The 22,817-nt window shown below is 40.3% G+C and overlaps 1 protein-coding gene across 2 annotated transcripts in view; it reads right to left on the reverse strand.

Moving 5' to 3' along the window:
• LOC133955895 (ADAMTS-like protein 3) overlaps positions 1–22,817 on the reverse strand; it is a 232,242-nt gene that overhangs the window by 39,637 nt on the left and 169,788 nt on the right. For both annotated transcript variants that reach the window (XM_062390903.1, XM_062390904.1), the window contains exons 7-12: positions 22,268–22,394; positions 14,259–14,333; positions 9,689–9,846; positions 9,272–9,383; positions 8,992–9,130; positions 8,361–8,411 (exon numbers count right to left, since the gene is read on the reverse strand). In XM_062390903.1, the coding sequence (XP_062246887.1) occupies positions 8,361–8,411; positions 8,992–9,130; positions 9,272–9,383; positions 9,689–9,846; positions 14,259–14,333; positions 22,268–22,394 (662 nt within the window). The remainder of the gene's footprint in view (positions 1–8,360; positions 8,412–8,991; positions 9,131–9,271; positions 9,384–9,688; positions 9,847–14,258; positions 14,334–22,267; positions 22,395–22,817) is intronic.

Genomic DNA, 22,817 nt, shown 5'->3' on the forward strand with positions numbered 1-22,817 from the left:
TAATGGAACATATTCAGCGCAATACAGTACACAGCAGAAATAATAAAGTTATTTGACGTCAGTGGAGCTTAAAGTCAAGATGGCTTCTGGAAAAAAGCCTTGCACCTCCTAATTTACACTCATCAGGGAACACGGTGGTACATGGTTTGTACCGAGCTTCAGTTTCTGTGTCCGCCTCCAGCCTGACCTGCTGTCACTTTTTGTTTTCACATTTAAAACTAAATATATATTTTAAGCTATTAGGCTGCAGCTATATGTTTTTATTTATTTCAATATAATCAATCAATCAATCAAATTTTATTTGTATAGCCCATATTCACAAATTACAATTCATCTCATAGGGCTATAACAGGGTGTGACATCCTCTGTCCTTAACCCTCAGCAAGAGTAAGGAAAAACTACTAAAAACCCTTTTAACAGGGTAAAAATACGTAGAAACCTCAGAGAGAGCCACATGTGAGGGATCCCTCTCCCAGGACGGACAGAAGTGCAATAGATGCCACGTGCAGGAAAACATCATCAAGATTAAAGTTTTCAAGATTAAAGATTAAAGTCTCTAGCAGCATTTGATGAGGGTAAGCATCCCAAAGGACAACCCCAACATGATATGCCCAGCAGTCCCGCTGCAATCACAGTCCATGGTCAGCAACCAGCAGGACCACGATCCACCATCCAGACCAGAACACCACTCCAGTCCTCAGTCACCGTCCACCGCCACCCACCACGAGCCGCCGCCGCGGTCCTGGTCCAATGCCCGTACCCGATGCCAACGCGACACAGGGTCCGCCACCACCACCACGATCAGCCCACACAACACAGAATCCGCCACACAGGGTCCACCACTACCACAACGATCAGCCCACACGACACAGAATCCGCCACACTGGATCCACCACTGCGACCCCCTGTGCGCGATTAACAAACTGCAATCCATGGTGCGACCACAGAGGCCCTGGATCTGCGGACCAAAGAGAAGGGATTCCGGGGAAGGGGGATAGGGATGGAGAAGAGGAAGGAGAAGCTGGAAAAAGAAGCTCTGTGTGTCATGTGTCATAAAATAGAACAAGTAACGTTCTGCCGCACTAATTAGCTCTAACTCAGGGGTTTCAAACTCGTGGCTCGCGGGCCAATTGCGGCCCGTGGGATGATATTTTGTGGCCCTCACCTTAATATGAAAGTTTAATGTTAGTGTGGCCCGTGAGTTTTATATTGTAGCAACCCCGCTGTTAGCTTCTGTGTGAGAAATGTTATGATGTTCTGGTTTCCTACTGTGTGCCTGTCCAGTTAATGCAGCATGCATGTGAGTGACATGGGGGGCGGTGTCGTGTGTGTGTGACAGTGAGTGCGAGAGAGAGCCGGTAGAGAAAAGGGTGGCTTTGGATGTGCGGAGAGCAGGAGGGTGAAATCCATAGTTTTCCGCCCTCTTTCGCGCAGGTCATGATGCATCCAGTGCTTCATTTGTAAATCACAAGGTGCCGGAACGCTAAGTACATATGACAGCGCAGGTACGACGAGCACAGGTCCCGGAACGCAGATAAAACAACGCTTAAGACAGCACACACGTGCCACTTACAATGCAGTCAGACTTATTAAGGCTATACTGCAGTGACGGTATCAGTATTTGTGTCAGTGATTAATAATGTTGATCAAAGGCGTCTTCTGTGTCCAGCGGAGAAAACGAACGGAACACACACACACACACACACACACAAACACACACACAAACACACGCACACACACACAATTTGTTAAATTGAAGGCAAATTCAAGGGACACCACGGCTTCTTTATGCACACGCTGCGCTTTGAGGTTTTGGGAGCTTCTTTACGCAGACGGATTATTCTAAACTGCAGCAGTTTATAGCACGTCACTGAGCTAATATCTTCATTTTACAGTCTGGGCTGTTTTACATTATTATTTACACCTGATATGTGTGGATGAATTTTAATGATTTAAATTCCCTCATCCTCTGGTGGTGACATTTACGCACCGAGCCACAGACTGTACATGACGATATGCATAATTATTTTGGTTCATCTTAGAAGTCTGCATTTGTTATTATTTTATGAAATTGTATGCTGTTGTTAAGAAAGCTTTATATATAACTTATTAGATAATCTTGTTATTGCGTGGCCACAAATTTGTAATTATCCACCGATGTCAACAGGGGCTCCGTAATTTTGTAATGATTACATTATATTGTTATATTTTATTTTAATTACATCTTTAAAAACTTTTTTTAATATTCATATTAATATAATTAATATATATATATATTTTTTTTTTCGATACGAGAGGTACCGGATCTGGCAGCAAGAAGTAGGCAAGAGAAAGCAGGTTCAGAAGAACCGTTCATGTTCTTCAATATTCTATTCATGTTCAGAAGAACCCATTGAAGTTAAATAACAGTTAATAAGGACATTTGAGAACCTTTAATTTTCTTTTAGCAAAGTTTTTTTTGTGATGCGGCCCAGCCTCACCCAGATACTGCCTCCAGTGGCCCCCAGGTAATTTGAGTTTGAGACCCCTGCTCTAACTATAAGCTTTATCAAAAAGGAAGGTTTTGAGCCTACTCTTAAACGAACAGATGGTGTCTGCCTCCCGAACTGAAAGTGGTAGTTTATTCCACAGCAGAGGAGCTTGATGGCTAAAATCTCTGGCTCCTACTCTACTTTTAAACACTTTAGGGATGACAATTAGGCCTAAATTCTGGGAGCGGAGTGCTCTAGTGGGTTTATAAGGTACTAACAGATCTTTAAGGTAAAATGGCGCCATATTATTAAGGGCCTTGAAGGTGAGGAGGAGAATTTTAAATTCTATTCTGGATTTAACTGGAAGCCAGTGTAGCGATGCTAACACAGGAGAAATGTGCTCTCTTTTCTTTGTTCTCGTCAGGACACGTGCTGCGGCATTTTGGACAAGCTGTAGAGTCTTTAACGACTTACTGCTGGAGCCTGATAATAATGAATTACAATAGTCCAGTCTCGATGTAACAAAGGCGTGGACTAGTTTTTCTGCATCTTTTTGCGAAAGGACATGTCTGATTTTTGAGATATTACGCAAGTGGAAAAAGGCGGTTCTAGAAATTTGTTTAAGTGACTATTAAAGGATAAATCAGGATCGAAGATCACTCCCAAGTTCCTGACTATTTTGTTGGAAGCAAGGGCAATGTCGTCTAGCGCAGCTATATCATTAGATAATGTATCTCTAAGGTGTTTGGGGCCAAGTATTATAACCTCTGTTTTGTCTGAGTTTAATAACAGAAAATTGCGGGTCATCCAGGTTTTTATCAGTGGAAATCAGTGGATAGCAGTGGAAATGTATCGACAGTGTCCTGATAATGTTTCCTAGTGGAAGCATATATAATGAGAATAAAATTGGGCCGAGCACAGAGCCCTGGGGAACACCATGGTTTACTTTGGTGCGCACAGATGACTCATCATTAATTTGCACGAATTGGGAGCGATCATAAAAATACGATTTAAACCAGTTAAGGGCGGTTCCATTAATGTTAATTAACTGTTTGAGTCTTTGTAATAGAATTTGATGGTCAATTGTGTCGAATGCAGCACTGAGATCTAACAGAACGAGGACAGACACAAGTCCCTGATCTGAGGCTATTAAAAGGTCATTAGTGACTTTTGCCAAGGCTGTCTCTGTACTGTGATTGGCTCTAAACTCCGACTGAAAGTTTTCATATATATTATTTTCCTGGAGAAACTCACACAGCTGATTGGCTAACGCTTTTTCTAAGATTTTAGACATGAAGGGGAGATTAGATATTGGCCTGTAATTGGCTAAAACCTCTGGGTCTAGAGTGGGTTTTTTGAGAAGGGGTTTGATTACAGCTATTTTAAAAGACTCTGGTACATAACCTGATGATAATGACAGATTGATTGTATTAAGTAACGAACTATCAATTAGGGGCAATTTAAGTAATTTTTTAGGAATGGGATCTAAGATACAGATTGTTGGTTTAGAACCTGAGATTAATTTGGTAAGCTGATCACAGGTGATCAGAGAGAAGCTGTCTAAGTAATTGGTAGGATTCTCAGCCGTTTCTGAGATCTCTGTTGTTGGGAGGGTATTAGTGCCAATTGAGGGCAGGAGATGGTTGATTTTATTTCTAATAGTTATAATAATATAATATAATAATAATAGTTATAATAATAATAGTTATATAATAATAATTTTATCATTAAAAAAGGTCATAAAGATATTGCTATTTAGGGATCGAGGAATACTGGGTTCGGTGGAGGTGTGACTCTCTGTCAGCCTGGCTACAGTGCTGAAGAGAAACCTGGGGTTGTTTTATTCTCTTCTTTTAGTTTTGAATAGTAGGCGGCTCTTGCTTTGTGGAGAGCCTTTTTATATTCTTTAACACTATTCTTCCAGTTTATGAGGTTTTCAACATGGTTACTGGAGCGCCACTTCCTTTCTAATTTTCTTGATAATTGTTTTAACTCATTTGTCTGGGAATTATACCACGGAGCTAATTTACTATGTTTGACATTTTCTTTTTTAGAGGGGCCATTGAATCTAATGTTAATCGTAATGAGTCTGCAGAGCTATCGATGAGGTGGTTGATCTCAATGGAGCTCGGGTTTTTAAAGAATTTGTTCTTTATATCTACAGATAATACGGGTTTAAATGTAATTGGAATTATATCCTTAAATTTAGCTACAGCACTATCAGGTAGACGTCTAGAAAATTAGTTTTTTATTATTGGCATATATTATTGAAAAATCGAAGGTTATTAAATTATGGTCTGATAGAGCTGGATTGTGCGGAAGTACTGTTAAATGTTCAATTACGACACCGTACGATAATATAAGGTCAAGTGTGTGGTTACCACAATGAGTAGGTTGGTGTACACACTAACTGAAACCAATTGAGTCTAGTATTGAACTAAATGCTACGCTACGGCAATCTTTCTTATTGTCAACATGTATATTAAAGTCACCAACAATAATAATTGTATCGGTCTTTAGGACTAAGTTTGATAAAAACTAAAAATTCAGTATAAGCCCTGGGAGCACGGTAAACTACAGCAAATATGATTGGCTGTTGGTGTTTCCTGGATTGGCGTGGAAGACTAAGAACCAGACATTCAAATGATTTGTAGCTGAGTTTAGGTTTAGGGTTAATTGATAGACTGGAGTTAAAAATAGCAGCAACTCCACCTCCTCGTCCAAATTCTCTGGGAACATGTGAATTGATATGACTGGGGGGAGTAGATTCATTTAGACTGACATATTCATCAGGATGCAGCCACGTCTCAGTGAGTGATAATAAATCTATGTTGTAATCGGAGACTATTTCATTAACTAAAATAGCTTTTGATGACAGTGATCTAATGTTTAAAAGACCACATTTAAAAGTTTTAGTTCCCTGTGTTGTTTTAGAGGTTGTTTTAATTTGAATTAGATTATTGTGTTGAGTTCTCGCACTGTTATTGTTTAATTTCAATAATTTCATCGGACGGTAGAGACACAATCTCTATGGGGTTGTGTGACTGATCCAGAGGGAGCACAGAGAAGTGTTTAGCACTGCAGCTCTGCTTCCTGGTCCCAAATATGGGTTGTCATTTTATAGAATTAGTAATATTCCTAGATAAGAGAGCTGCTCCATCCCAAGTGGGATGAACGCCGTCTCTCATAACAAGACCAGGTTTTCTCAAAAAAGTTAGCCAATTATCTACAAAGCCCAAGCCGTTTACAGGACACCACCTCGACAGCCAGCGGTTAAAAGACAACATGCGGCTAAACATGTCATCACCTGTTGTATTAGGGAGCGGGCCAGAGAAAACTACTGTGTCCGACATCGTTTTTGCGAAAGCACACACCGACTCAACATTCACTTTAGTGACCTCCGACATGTGAAGCCGGGAGTCGTTGCTGCCGACGTGAATTACGATTTTATTGTATCTACGTTTAGTTTTAGCCAGCAGCTTTAGTTTAGATGCGATGTTGCCGGCTCTGGCCCCTGGGATACAATTAACTATGGTCGCTGGTGTCGCTAACCTGACGTTTCTCAGAACCGAGTCGCCAATAATCAGAGTTTGTTTATCAGCGGGTGCCTCGCTGAGTGGAGAGAATCTATTTGAAATGTGAGCTGGTGGCTCTTTAATCGTGGGCTCTTTAAGTCTAGAACTATGCCCCCTCCGGGTCGTCACCCAGCTGCCCTGGGCTCCCGGCTGCACGGGACTAGTCAGGGGACTGCTCGTTAAGGCTAAGCTACGTGCTAAACAACATGACTCCGCGGCTAGCGGGAGCCGGCTAACTACAGCTAACAGAGTTTTTAGGCTGCAGAGCCGATGTGGTGATTGTTTTTTGTTTGTATGGTTTTTGGCTGTGTTCTCCCTTTCCCCTTCTGTGTTCTCCTGTGTGTTTGTGTGTGGCAGGGGGTGTGGCTGGCTGGTGGCTGCAACAGGACAAGACACACCTGCATCCAATCCTTCTAATCATCCTCCTCCATATAAGCCTGGGCGTCTCATCACTTCGACCCCAGATTATTCCGTCCAATACGGTAGCAAGGGATTAGCAGGATACTCTCGACCTTTTTGGATGTACGCTGACCTTGTTGCTTTCTTCACACAGAACTCTTGTGTGCCTCGTCGCATGGCTCTTCGTCCTCCTTGTTGCCAGGATCCACAAGCCAGCCAGCACCCTGCTACACTTGCGAGAAAACAATACGAGTAGTAAAGGCTGCCGACCCCTGCTATAGACTTATGCTGGTAGGGATATCTAATGAACAAACCTAAGTACTGCAAGCTAGACTATTATGCAGTTTTTGACACAACACAAGGTCCCTAGGCCTAAGAAGGGAAGAAAAGGAGTTTAATGTGGGTACTAAATGTGACTAAAACTAGACTAAAATGTAATTATTTTCGTCGACTAAAACTAGACTAAAATGTAATTTGTTTTCGTCGACTAAAACTAAGAAGAATAAAAATGACTAAATGTGACTAAAACTAATATGCATTTTAGTCAAAAGACTAAGACTAAGACTAATTCAAAAATAGCTGCCAAAATTAACACTGCTCTTCACACACATTCCAAGTGTAGATGTGCAGCAGGGGGCTGCAGCGTTAAACAGCCAAGCACATCTAAAGGAAATGATGGCTTATTATTGTTCTCTCCCTGTGACAGAGTGTGAGGCAGTCTCCACCATCACTCCCAGTCAGACCACTGCTCCAGGAGCTGAGCTCACAGAGCTCAAAGCCCCACATCCAAGGAGCACTGCCAACTACTTATTTTTTAAGTCATATGCGGAACTGGATTGCTCACTATTCCCATGATAGATGAAGTCAGAGTGGATGAGGTGAAAGGCCGGTGTTGATTGATGAGTAACGCTTTGCTTTGGGAGACAGCTGCAGTGTAATAGATCACAGTAACTGTTTTTTAGACACAATGGAATGAAGATGAATTTCTCACCATTTGCTCCTTCTCATTGTAAAATTTTGGGAGGGCAGGGGAAGGTTTTTCAATCTGTTTGTGGCTGAAGGGAGTGTAGTAGAGGAGAGGCTTTTCACAACCAAGACTGTATTTTATTATTCATCTTATTCTTTGCTTTGATTTATTAAATCTCCAGTGAAATGACGGCTGCCCTGTTTTTTGTTTTTGGCCAATTGACAGCAGTGGAAATTAATTTATATATCACCACCTTTTAAACTAATATAAATTGTTTTGCACAATCCCTCCTTTGGCATTAGGTTTTTGTTCACCTAAAGAATTTGAGTCCAACCACTCTTCTTTATAATCTGCTCTGGTGTCCACCAACCTCTGAGAAAAATGTATGGCTCTTAAGCTGTGAAATGTACCACTACATTCACAAGCAAAAAGTTTGGTAAGGTCTAGGTTATTAAATTGTATTAAATCATACATTAATACTATAATTTAAGACAAATTTAACGTTTTAGGGGACAACACAACAAAAATAAAAGTTAATAATTTAAGTGAGTCGCTATTTCCTACTAAGAATGTAAAAATGTATGACTAATAACTTTGGAAGGCTTTTGGGTCACATTTAAATCAATTCCTCCAGACATGTTGTGTGGAGGATTTACAGCGGCCCTCCCAGAGAGGGAAGTTAAATATGTTGAAAAAGGACTCTCAAAAACTCTTATTTACATACTTCTTACTGCTACTTCTCCCCCTTGTTACTCCAGGATGCATCATCGGCTTATTCCAACCAATAATTACAATCACAAATTACAAATCACTTTGTGCCCCCTCACCTCCTGTGTTAGACCTCAGACAACACTATCTCCAAACTGGAAATATGTCAAACGGTAGAAAAAAGGTGTGAAGAACAGTTTTCAGTAACCTTTAAAATTAGAGATTGTAGGAGTTACTCACCGAGGCAGAGGTTGGAAGTGGTCATATGGCATCACCTCTTTGAATCCATCACTAGAGGATACAAAATATTACAGAACACAGTTCTCAGTTTATACAATTATGGAACGCTGTCAGAACAGCATACAGGAAATCCTGTGAAGGCATATACGAAAACTGTAAGAGCACTCAGAATGATTCTTAACTTCTTAGCTTCGGCCTTCATGATCATAATTAAGTCAAAAAAGGGTGTCAAAAGAAAATGCTTTTTAGGGCTTACTCTGTGTGCTTATGCTGTAATCTGTATAACTCGTCTCACTTGCAGCCAATAAAACACATTCAGTAGCGTTCTTGTTTTTTAACATTTTGTATCTATATGTTTAGGATAAATTATAACATCCAGTAAGGAACAACAGATGAAATCTGGTCTTTGCTCACTTTGGCAGAATTATAATATTGTTTATCAATAAGAAAATAACCACAACAGAAATATGCACTTGGTAGAATGTTGCATCATAAAGTCTAATGATGTCCATAGTTAGTCATTACTTTTACAGTCATTGCAGGGTGGTTTAACAAAAATATTTATAATAGCCGTAGATAAAATGTCCCTATGATATCACCAATGTAAAATAAAACTGAAAATGATGTCTACCCCTCTTTGCAGGGGTCCATGTTGCACTCCTTGAGCTTCGGTGTTGGTTTAGTGTTTTCAGGATAGCTGCTGCAGAGATGCTCAGGCAGCGTCTGGTTGGATCGGATGTCTGTGCACTCTGCAGAGTTGAGCTGGTAGCCTGGGGAGCATATTGGACAGAGGCTCTTTAAACTGGTGAAGATGGACATATAATAGCTGAGGTTAACAAACAGAAACAATGTTAAACGATCATGAAACATACAAACTGTTTGCAATTATTATCAACTAATAGCCCCCTCACCTCCTCCACAGGTGACAGAGCAGGGGAAGAATTCAGTCTCCCTCCACTGGTACCTAATTGGCTGGTAGAACAGGAACTGGACAACTGTGTCCTTGGGGCCTCCGTACCTCATCTGGACAACATGTCGGGTGAGGAACAAGATTGTGTTAAGTAGTGTAAAGTAGAGGATATGATAGTCTATCTAGAACATCATAGGAAAGTAGAACACAGCTAAGCTCTACAAGTGACTATACAACTCTAGAGTATACAAGAGAAGACACAATAGATGGCAGATGGCAGTAATGCACCTTGACGTTGGTTGCCACCTGCCAATAAACCGATCAAAGAAGAAGAGAAGACAGAATTAACTCATAAAAGTTACAAGAGTATAGAAGATAGGTGGATGATCAACCCCCCATTCAATTTCAAATTTTTCACCTTGATAAAGTAATCAGCATTGAGTGGACCATGTGTCCTGAGTGTCTGCTTTTCTGTCCCTCTTTGAAAATCCAAGGAGGTGTTTCCTATCACGTAAGAGCCTGTGGACATCAGACTGATCTCTTCATTCCTTCCCTCAAGAGAGATGGCTTCGATGGCTGAGGGAGAGACACAGCAAGTGGGATATTCATCACTTTACACCATCAATCAAAACATCACAATTTCACTAAGACGAAATAGTAATATTCAGTAAACAGAAAAAGGCCTTAGCATTAGTTAATGTTATTAATGTAAATGTGAGAGAACAATACGAGTATGTTTTGTTCAATCTATCCACTTAATGCTGGTCATTCTGGTGCTGTGGTGGCAGCAAGCTCAGCAGGCTGCCCTGGAGAGGTGTCCTGTCAGATGGCCCAACCACCAAACTGACTCATTTCACTGGGCAGCTCTCCTCCTTTCAAATGTCTGAGCTCCTCTCCTAATCTTGAAATGCAGCCACCCTCGGAACAAAATTAATTTGAACTCATAACTTATATCTTGGATTGCTGTTGACATCTATAAAGGGATGCCCAGGTTTCAATTGACTTCAATGGTAACTTATCCATGGTTGTTGTTGTTTTATATTGTTGTTTTTATATTGTTGTTTGTACAGTGCACCAACCACACCAAGGCAATTTCCTGTATGGTCAAATATACATGGCAATAAAAAGAATTCTGATTCTGATTCTGACATATAGTTAACCTCCCCACAGCAAGATTGTATGCTTTAAACTTTGACATGACGTTAAGAGAGCAATTTACCAATATTCCTCAACAGAAAATTGGTAGTCATATGTATGTGAAATGCATCAATTTGAATCATTACTACTACATTTTTGAGAAACTGTGTTTTTTCCCATCAATTCTTCCCATCAGAAAGTTCTGTAATATTGCAGTATATGACATCACCATTGTAACCATTGTGAAGAACACTAATATCACTCTTACAGTGCGATGAACCTTTTCTGAATTTGAAGGGAGTTTGATTGTGATAATAATAACTATGATAACAAGAACAGCAAGCCATTTCAATGCAGTAATTCAATTTGAGCACATTGTAATATTTGCATGAACCACAGACTGTATATAATGGCAACAGCATTCATTTAGTGTACATAAGCAGACAAAATCCCTCAACTACAGGATGTTCTGAACACGCTATAATTTACTGTACCTGTGTATGTTCTTAATCTCATTCTCATTGGTCCTTAGGAGACAATGACACGACATTTAGATTCATTTTTCAAAATAAAAGATTTAGAGGCTCATGCGCTGCCACAGTTCCAAACATCTGATGAGGATGATTCACAATGTAAATCAATAGGGGATTGTATATTGAAAATTGCAAAGAACTGACTTCCTTCCAACAGGAACAGCTCAATAAGAGTTGACTTAACTGAGAGTTTGCAAGAAAAGCACACTAATTGGATGTACTGCTGCATTAATTGCGGTCCCTGTGGCCCTACATTCCTGGGGCAGTGCCACATTATGTTTACATGTGGTATATAGGCCAACTTGCTTCTGAAACTTAATTTTAATACATGTGACCCATTTGGATTATTCATCAAAAAGCCAGTAAATAATTAGAAATGACGAGTAGACGGATAATATTTGATTTCAAGAGTTCATGAACTTGGAGGACTTGAGTTAGCCAAGTTGAATGCTTGATTTCCTCTCTTTCACTATGGTCTCTCCCTCTCTTCAGCTTCAGTGTTCCCTGTCCACCACAGTCATCTCCTGTAGTTGATGAATGATCTGTTAATGTAATTAACTCCTCAATTCTGAACCATCTGACAAAGAACACATCCAGTAAATCCAGCAGTTCTCGACAACGTGTAGGAAGTATTAGGTTGTGTACATGTGTTTGGTTCATAGTGGGCTTTTGGTCTCAACAGCTGACGATAAAACAGGTCAGGTAACCCCAAATGACAAACAAATACTCAAACTGCTCTGGACATGTAAATCACAGGGTTCATGCCAAGTTGGAGCTTTTTGTTTATTTCATATCCAGAAAATGGAGTGTTTTAACAAAACATTCATCATGACCCCATTTTCCAATCTATATAGGTCACCTACACAACTGCATTTGGATTAATTTGGTACATCCATAGTCAGTCCTGTTTAGTTCTGGGCAGGAAGTCATGTACTTAATCTCGTTGGTTGCAACAACAGTTTACAACAATGATGGTTATGAATACCATTCATTAAAACAACAGTTGGACCCTGTGTGAGATTAATAGTTCCAAAAACAGGATGACTCACCCTGATTTATAAGTAAAGTAATTAAGCTTTTGAATTCAAGTTAAGAATATCTGCGAGCGAAAATATTAGTGAAGAAGATTGGGGAAGAGCATGTTTAAAAGCGCAAAAGAATTCAATTAACACAAGGTTAAAATTGATTCAGTATAAGTGGTTAATGAGGGTTTATATAACCCCTGCAAAACCCCACCATATCTCCCCTAACATCCCAGATGTTTGTGTTAAATGTCTGACTGAAAAGGGAACTTTGATTCACTGCCTATGGGAATGCCCTAAAATGTTGGTATTTTGGGAAAATGTAGTTAAATGTTTATCACGGATGGTTGAGTGTAGCATTCCTTTGACGTCAACAATCTGCATACTTGGAATTTACCCCAAAGACTCCATCAGAACAACAAAGCAATCGAAGATGGTTGACTTTGGACTTCTCCATGCACTGGAGATTGCAGTATATTGGAAAAATGTAGAACCACCATCACTGGCAATATGGAAGAGGGAGTTAACGACTTGTCTTGGACTGGAGAGATTGACATACATTGTTAAAGGTAAACAGGAGGAGTTTGCTTGTATTTGGGAATCATTTATGTCATTTCTGACCAATGAAACGGATAACACTGACTGAATAACAGGTTATGAAATGATTCTGCCTTTTTTTTTTTTTTTTATCTTATCTTATTCTATCTTATTTATTTTACTCCATTAGTTTGTCTGTTGTCATTGTCCATTTTATTTATTTATTTTATCTTTGTCTGTGTGAATGAGTGACTGTTCTACGGGATATAAATGAAAATGTTTGTAAATTCGTCATAAAGTTTGATGCACTTGAAACTTCAATAAAAAATATTGTTAAAAAAAAAATATCTGCGAGTACACGGTCCTGCTCTCTGTTACACTTTGCAACAGATCCTTGATGCTTCTGTTCGACGTGGCTTACATTTCCCATAAAGGTCTGTCTTGGTCAGGTCTCCCCATTAAAAAAATTATATTTAAATAAATTCTATTCATGCAAATCAAGCTTGGGTGAGTTTACCATAGCTCAGATTCAAGCTCAAACTTTCTGCCTGCCTAAAACATGGTTGCTCCATTACCAACTGAGCTACAGAATGTGGCATTGGAGGTTCTGAGATAAGTTGTCTTTGTGGTTTATTTGTGGTAAAAGTATTCTGCAGAAAGGATCACACAGGGTGGAGGTTGCAAGTGAGATGAAAACTGCAGTGTCTGTGCTCATATTGAAGTTTCTCTGTGTTGCTTACCACCTGACCCAAAAACACGCAGAGGGATGTCTATGTGTGTGTGTGTGTGTGTGTGTGTATTGTTCTGTGTCTGGAACTTATCTTCTGTAAAGGTGTGACTATGTTAGGGTGTTGTGTCAGTCAGCTGAGTTCCTCAAACAAAGGACAGACACAGTTAAACCAGATTAGAGTAAAATGTCACTGTAGAAGTCAGGCGATCTCAAGATCAACTTCTGCAAGACATGAATAGACAATGGGCTCACATGCTAGACAGTGGGTGCACCATAATGTTTATGTTGAACTGTACCCTAGATGGAAAGTTATTAAGTTATCAAGTAAATTTTTATTACACGTGCATATTGACAAACAACGTAACCCTAATTGAAGTGAATTCTATTTTATTTGCATAGCCCAAAATCATAGCATACATTATTTCAAGGCACTTGACCACAGTTAAATTATGCAACATAAACAGCACAGTATTAAGAGTAAGAATGACAAAAACATGAATAGCCTATAAGAATAAAGTCCAGTGTATTTTTACCTTTGTAGCAAATGTGACATTTTGGTGGAATCAGACATTCTGTCATAACTCAATGGGATGGACCTACCATGGACTAAATGAAATTAATTTTTGTAGAAATGTTTGTGTACTATGAACTTGATGTACCAGTGAACTGTTTGATGAAATACACAGTGTCTGTAAACTGAGGAAATATAGATCAATGTCAACCTCTTTCTCCAGTTGCAGAACGGGTGAGGGCGAATCAATGGTGAGCTTACTGAGGACAGCTGTGTGTTCCAAACCTTGTTTATAAAAGCCAGCTCGTCACAAGAGACATTTATCAGACTCTTCAGCCCATCTTGGCTATAACAATTATTTGGCCAAATAGTAACACTTTAACTTTGTTTTTGGTTAATATAATTTTGCTTCTCAATGAATATTAAATGCCTTGAAACTTGGTTGGTGTAAACTGTTGCAACACACTGGTTAACTCAACAGAGGGAATTTAGCATAAAGGAGCAGTGTTGACACTCACATATCACATCAGGTCCTTTGGCACTGAGTCTGAGAAAGCGGCTTCCCACTGGCACCTCCAGAACTGTCTTATGAGCTGCAGTTGGACAGAAGTAAAGAAAGATTTAATTTCAACATAAAACACAGCACAAAATACAGAATGGTTGTAAATAAAAGGAAACTTGTGCATAACTGAGTGAAGAAATGACGAGAAGGGTTCTCCATCCACATCCCCAAACCATCAGGAAGTGGGATTTACTGAATGTTCGATTCTGTTTTAACTGACTTTTACATTACATTACATTTTTAGTACACTCAACATTTATGAGGGGCCATTTAGGGGTTCAGTATCTTGCCAAGGACACTTCGGCATGCAGATGGGGAAGAGTGGGGATTGAACCGGCAACCTTCATGTTGGAGAGTGCCCACTCGGTAATGCGGTAAAACAACGGGGGAGTGAGACCGAAACCATCTCTCTAAAAAATATAAATGGCAAGAAACTTGCCGCAGTCATTGAGCAATCTTTTATGACTATTACTGACTTGCACATTTACCACTGTGTAGCCCAGTGTAATGTAAACTGCGCCTCTTGTCAGACTTATGAAGGTCTCTAAATGAGCTGTCGCCTTAAATACAATGCTGTTTAATTCCAGACATGAATATACTTCACGTTTTGGCCCTTAACCAAAGTTCTGAAATGACTGGATGCCAACATCAACATCCAGAGACATCACAGTGTCAAGGTGTCTATTACTTTCTAAGAAAATGCCCAAATTCTGAACAAAGATATCTTTGACAAGTTGTGAGGACAGATTTAATACGGTGCCACAATCTCAAAATAATCATATAATCATCACTGCCATCTAACTGAGTTTCCTCAAGAAAGACCTCAGTCCAAACGTCGTCTGATTTCTTAATGGAGCCAGACGAGGACTTCCATCTCATCCTGCTACTAATTATGCTGCTCATGGACATACAGTTAGGTCCATAAATATTTGGACATTGACACAATTTTCATCATTTTGGCTCTGTACACCACCACAATGGATTTTGAATTAAACAATCAAGATTTACAAGATGATTTGGGGTATTTACATCAAAATCAGGTGAATGGTGTAGGAATTACAACACATTTTATACGTGGCACCTGTTAGGAATTTAAATTCTAGATGGTATTTGGGTCTGACTGAAACTATTCGCAACTAAAGGGGGGGGGAAGCATGATCAGTTTGAACCATATATAAGGCCTTTATTCAAATGATTTATAAATAACCCTTGCTGCATATTGTTAATAATGAATCTTATAACTGTTCTGAATTCTAACTTTTGGTATTAAACCATTATTCCCTTAGACTCATTCACAATATATTTCAAGCAGCTGTCTGATAAGTTCTGGAGGTCGGACAGACTGACTTTGTTGACATTGTTTTGTCTCGTTGTTTTGGTCTCGAGGATCCTAATGTTTACATCAACAGGACATTGTTTGAATATAGCAGGAACATCATATTCCTTTCTCCAATGGCCCACATGGCATCAGCTGTGTCAAGGCCTTTCATGAAGGGAAAATTTTGCTTAGCAACTATCAGAGTAGTAGAAGCGTCACAGAGAGCGGCTACTTGTCACTTCCTGGATTTGCGTGGACATGCCTGTGCACCAACAAGGGAGAACCAAATTGATTTGCGGTGACTCCCCTTCAATCTTTCATAACCAATCATATTAAATCTACGGTTATAACTCTATCAAACCCCTTTTGTTCGGGGCCATTATTAACTACCTATTGCTAACTTAATTAGCCTAGGCTGTGATAATTGTCCATAGCTATGTTGTTCAACTTTCATTGCATCTCAATAAATATTTAAATTGGACCAGTCCAGCTCTTCTCTTATTTAGGATAAACCAACACGCCTGACACATCCCCCTTTTTAAGGGACCAAAAGTAATTGGACAATTGGCTGCCCAGCTGTTCCATGGCCAGGTGTGTGTTATTCCCTCGTTATTTCATTGACGAGGAACAGATAAAAGGTCCAGAGTTCATTTCAAGTGAGGTATTTGTGTTTGGAATCTGTTGCTGTCAACTCTTAATATGAAGTCCAAAGAGCTGTCACTATCAGTGAAGAAAGCCATCATTAGGCTGAAAAATCGAAACAAACCCATCAGAGAGATAGCAAAAACATTAGGTTTGGCCAAATCAACTGTTTGGTACTTTCTTAAAAAGAAAGAACGCACTGGGGAGCTCAGCAACACCAAAAGACCCGGAAGACCACGGAAAACAACTGTGGTGGATGACAGAAGAATTATTTCCCTGGTGAAGAAAAACTCCTTCACAACCGTTGGCCAGATCAAGAACACTCTCCAGGAGGTAGGTGTGTCTGTGTCAAAGTCAACAATCAAGAGAAGACTTCACCAGAGTAAATACAGAGGGTTCACCGCAAGATGTAAACCATTGGTGAGCCTCAAAAACAGGAAGACCAGGTTAGAGTTTGCCAAAAAACATCTAAAAGAGCCTGTACAGTTCTGGAACAACATCCTATGGACAGATGAGATTAACTAAACTTCGAACATGTCTCAAGGACATAAAAACCTGGATGACCCGCAATTTTCTCTTATTAAACTCAGACAAAACAGAGGTTATAATACTTGGCCCCAAACACCTTAGAGATGCATTATCTAATGATACAGCTGCGCTAGACGACATTGCCGTTGCTTCCAATGAAACAGTCAGGAACTTGGGAGTGATCTTCGATCCTGATTTATCCTTTAATAGTCACTTAAAACAAATTTCTAGGACCGCTTTTTTCCACTTGCGTAATATTTCAAAAATTAGACATGTCCTTTCACAAAAAGATGCAGAAAAACTAGTCCACGCCTTTGTTACATCGAGACTGGACTATTGTAATTCATTATTATCAGGCTCCAGCAGTAAGTCGTTAAAGACTCTACAGCTTGTCCAAAATGCCGCAGCACGTTTCCTGACGAGAACAAAGAGAAGAGAGCACATTTCTCCAATATTAGCATCGCTACACTGGCTTCCAGTTAAATCTAGAATAGAATTTAAAATTCTCCTCCTCACCTTCAAGGCCCTTAATAATATAGCGCCTTTATACCTTAAAGAGCTGTTAATACCTTATAAACCCACTAGAGCACTCCGCTCCCAGAATTCAAGCCTACTTGTCGTCCCTAAATTCTCTAAAAGTAGAGTAGGAGCCAGAGCTTTTAGCCATCAAGCCCCTCGGCTGTGGAATAATCTACCACCTTCAGTTCGGGAGGCAGTCACCATCTTTTCGTTTAAAAGTAGGCTCAAAACCTTCCTTTTTGATAAAGCTTATAGTTAGAGCTAATTAGTGCGCCAGAACGTTACTTGTTCTATTTTGTGACACATGACACACGGAGCTTCTCTTTCCAGCTTCTCCTTCCTCTTCTCCATCCCTATCCCCCTTCCCCGGAATCCCTTTGCTTTATCACCCGCAGATCCAAGGCCTCTGTGGCCGCACCATGGATTACGGTTTGTGGATCGCGCACCGGGGGTCGCGGTGTTGGATCCAGTGTGGCGGATTCTGAGTCATGTGGGCTGATCGTGGTGCTGGTGGCGGACCCTGTGTCGCGTTGGCATTGGGCACGGGCGGTGGACCAGGACCGCGGTGGTGGCTTGTGATGGGTCCTCCTGGTGGGCGGCGATGGACGGTGACTGAGGACTGGAGTGGCGTCTGGTCTGGATGGTGGATCGTGGTCTAGATGGTTGCTGAGCATGGACTGTGCTTGCAGCGGGACTGCTTGGCATGTCATGTTGGGGTTGTCCTTCGGGATGTCTACCCTCATCAAACTCTCTGAGTTTCTACATATTTTTACCCTGTTAAAAGGGTTTTTTTTTTAGTTTTTCCTTACTCTTGCTGAGGGTTAAGGACAGAGTATGTCACACCCTGTTAAAGCCCTATGAGATGAATTGTAATTTGTGAATATGGGCTATACAAATCAAATTTGATTTGATTGATTGATTGATTGATGAGACAAAGATCAACTTGTACCATAATGATGGGAAGAGAAGAGTACGGAGAAGGGAAGGAACTGCTCAGGATCCAAAGCATACAACCTCATCAGTGAAGCATGGTGGAGGTAGTGTTATGGCTAGGGCATGTATGGCTGCCAATGGAACTGGTTCCCTTGTATTTATTGATGATGTGACTTCTGACAAAAGCAGTAGGATGAATTCTGAAGTGTTTCGGGAAATATTATCTGCTCATATTCAGCCAAATGCTTCAGAACTCATTGGACGTCGCTTCACAGTGCAGATGGACAATAACCCAAAGCATACTGCGAAAGCAACCAAAGAGACTTTTAAGGCAAAGAAGTGGAATGTTCTGCAATGCCCAAGTCAATCAGCTGACCTTAATCCAATTGAGCATGCATTTCACTTGCTGAAGACAAAACTAAAGGGAAAATGCCCCAAGAACAAAAAGGAACTGATGAAAGTTGCAGTAGAGGCCTGGCAGAGTATCACCAGGGACGAAACCCAGCCTCTGGTGATGTCTATGGGTTCCAGACTTCAGGCTGTCATTGACTTCAAAGGATTTGCAACCAAGTATTAAAAGTGACAATTACATTTATGATTATATTAGTTTGTCCAATTACTTTTGGTCCCTTAAAAAGGGGGTGCCACCCATAAAATGTGTTGTAATTCCTACACTGTTCACCTGATTTGGATGTAAATACCATCAAATTAAAGCTGAAAGTCTGCACTTAACGCACATCTTGATTGTTTCATTTCAAATCCTTTGTGGTGGTGTACAGAGCCAAAATGATGAAAATTGTGTCAATGTCCAAATATTTATGGACCTAACTGTATGTGGGTTAAATGTTAACTTGACATATTACAACTTGATGAATTTCAGTTCAAATTCATTTAAATTTCTTCCATAATACTTCAAAACATCATGCTTACACATTATTGCTTATCCATAATAGACAGTGAGAGTCCCCATGTCGTCCCTGCTCAGGCCCCTTGAAAGCTGATATGTCCTCCTCTGAGCTTTCACCTTCCAGCCCTGCAGTCCAACCCGTTTCCACCTCATTTTCTGAAAACTCTAAAGCCTGAAACATGCTTCTGCGACTGCGTCTGCGTCTTTTCACGCCGCTGTGGCGCAAGAATCGTTTTCATTCATGCTTCCCCAACCGTTGCGCGTCTCACAAAGCAATTCCGCGCCAGAACACTAGGCGGTGTAATGCTTTTTGTCAAAGACGACCTGAGAGACGCCTTCTTTGTGGGTGTGGCAATCGTTGTTGACTGTTTATTTACCTTCTACCAGTCCTGTTCTCTATTACAAACACACGGTGAACCATGGCAGAGAGTGTATTCACGATTCCAACCGAACAACAATTGATTGAGATGGAGCTGCTGGACATTGAAGAGCAACTTCTTATAATTAGTCATCAGGAAAAGCGACTGGAGTGGAGGCGTAGGTGGTCTGTACGGCCATTAAATCAACCGGACATCGACGGGTTATAAAGGTCCTCATATTTTCGGACCTCTTCCGACAGGAGTTCTTCGCGGTTGTCCATTCTTCTTTTTAAAATCTTCCGTTGTTTCTGCCTGTATTATGGGGCATGAAACCGGAAATGCAGCTCCAGAAGGGATGTAGAGCAGACCAATCACAGCCTTGCGGGCTGAGTGAGCTTGCGGAGCTTTGCCGTAAATTTTAGAAAAGTGGGGCGATGCCCGTTTATGCTGATTTATTATTCGTTGGCTATGCCTTCATGGAGCAATTGAATGGTAGATATGTTGCCGGGTATTTTTTACAGCCATAAGGAATTTGCGGATTGTCTTACCTGTAACACCCCTGCATATGATACTATGTTGGTTTGTTCCAATTGTGGGGGCGGGGTTATGTCCCATTTAAGCCTGACTGTTCACTCTGTAAGGGGGGGCTGCGGATGGAAAGACGTAAGTCTAAGAGCTCTCCTGATAAGCGTTTTTTCAGAAGTATTTTGTTATTGTAATAATTTGATTGGGCCCATGTGCCAATTTTTTTTTTGTTTCCAAGTGTGTGTTTTTTTCGCTCTTTTGATTTATTCTATATTTACTTTGTTAAATCTGCCTTGTCGGTCTTATATGGGACAATACAAATTCCCATTTTACACCTTCATCTCCAAGTCCTCCTGGGAGTTTTTTATTTTTCCAACCGAGCACAACCGCTTATATACATCCTACCTTTAACAGTACCCTTAACTTAATATTTTGTTGCAGAACCTTTTGATGTCATCACTGCAATCAAGTTATTTCTGTAACTCTCAATGAGATTGCATCTGTCAACAGGTATTTTGGCCCACTCCTCCACTCCACTCCAGCTGTCTCAGGTTTGAAGGATGTCTTCTCCAGACTGCATGTTTCAGCTCCTTCCACAGATGTTCAATAGGATTTAGATCAGGGTACATAGAAGGCCACTTCAGAATATCTGAATAGTCCAACCTCTTAGCCATTCTTAGGTGTTTTTAGCTGTGTGTTTTGGGTCATTATCCTGTTGGAGGACCCACGACCTGCGACCAAGCTTTCTGACGCTGGGCAGCACGTTTTGCACCAGAATTCCTAGGTTGTAATTACTTGAGCATTGTTAGAAGAGAGCCTGAGGCTCAAGCATTTCACTGCCAGCGACTGCTTAATGTTATTGTTGTGCATTTGACAATACAAATCTTGAATCTTGAATCTTGAATCTTGAATTTCATTGTACCCTGCACAGATTCATAACACCCTGTGCTAGATGCAGTAAAGCAGCCCTAGAATATAACTGAGCCTCCTCCATATTTCACAGTAGGTACGGTGTTCTTTTCTTTGTATGCTTAATTTTTGTGTCTGTGAACATGAGCTGATGTGACTTGCCAAAAAGCTCCAGTTTTGTCTCATCTGTCCAAAGGACATTCTCCCAGAAGTTTGTGGCTCGTCAAAATGCATTTTGACAAATTCCAGTCTCGTTTTTGATGATTTGCTTTCAACAGTGGTGTCCTCCTTGGTCTTCTTCCATGAAGTCCACTTTGGCTCAAACAGCGACGGATGGTGCGATCTGATACCGATGGACCTTGGAGTTCACCTCTGATCTCTTTGGAAGTTGTTCTGGGCTCTTTAGTTATTATTCGTATTATCTGTCTCTTCATTTTGTCATCAATTTTCCTCATGCAGCCACGTCCAGGGGAGTTGGCTACAGTACTGTGGACCTTAAGCTTCTGAATAATATTAGCAACTGTAGTCACATGAATTTTCATTAATTAGTTTTTTTAAATTATTCTGTTGAACCACAATTCAAAAGCAATGTCTGATTTTGATTAGTTAATTTTGAGTACATTTTTATTTATTATCACTTTGTCAGTTTCAAGTTATTTCCGTGACCATTGTGGGTTTTTCTTTCTTTAACGGAAGGATACCAACAATTTTGGCATATATCTATGTTTATATATGTAAAATACTCTATAGATATAGAAATTTGGATAAAAGTCAAATTTTCACAGTTAACAGGTCAAAGGCTGTGCATACATAATATATTGACAGTATTTCCACTGATATCTCTCAAAACAAATATTATGTGACTGCTCATGAGGAAAAATAAAAACATAAAACATTGTTGGTCCTGGCCATTATCAAATAGATACCCGTTACATTGCTCATATTCTATTTCAGACCAGGCATTTTCTGCTTGGTTCTTCTAATTGAGTTTGTAATTATCAAACAATATCAATCAGATTTGGCCAAAACACAGCTATTAATTAAACATCTGGGTGTTAAAGATAAAAAGGGAATTATATGTTAATAGTGCAGCTGCATGTAGTGGATGGGTTAATGTAGCCAGATGGCATTTTATAGCAGAACCTTGATTAATAAATGCTGAAGACAATGATCCGGACGGACAGACTTCCAGCTTTATCATTTACCTCCCATAGGGTCTGACTGGGAGGATGGCTGGGCAGGGAGCCCATGTGAATAAAGACATGTATGTGAGTTAAACATAAATGGAGGCTGTGTCATTGCATGGCCAGTGGTGAGATACGTACATTGTTCTGGTGTCAGGTAGGGTAGGACCTGTCCTCGCACCAGCCGGCAAGTGGAGCCGTCACCGCCACAGATGCCACAGTTATCCTCCTTAGCGCCACTGGCCAGCTGCCGATCACAGGCCACTTCCTGCACACACATCACATATACATTTAGAAAGAGAAATACGACCGACCAACTCATCCACTGGTCAGGGACAAAAAAGCCAATACCTGCATATTGACATTCAGTCTTGCAGCAATCAAAGGGCAATAATTGACTAACTGATGAATTGAAAAAATATCAACAAAACATATCAAGTCATTTCTCAAATCAAGATAAACAACTTTAGTAGATTCCAAATTCTCCAGTTCCAATAATATAACCTCTCATGTTTCTTTATCATTGTGAGCCAAATTGTTCTTGATTACTGTGATGAACAAACAAATACATCTATGATTCTGACTATTTTACAAAAATGTTCAGTATCAACATATCTGTTAGCAGAGGTGGGACCAAGTCATTTTTTTGCAAGTCCCAAGTAAGTCTCAAGTCTTTGCCCTCAAGTCCCGA

The sequence above is a fragment of the Platichthys flesus genome, chromosome 1 (genome assembly GCF_949316205.1).
Source record: "Platichthys flesus chromosome 1, fPlaFle2.1, whole genome shotgun sequence".
Classification (NCBI taxonomy): Eukaryota; Metazoa; Chordata; class Actinopteri; order Pleuronectiformes; family Pleuronectidae; genus Platichthys; species Platichthys flesus.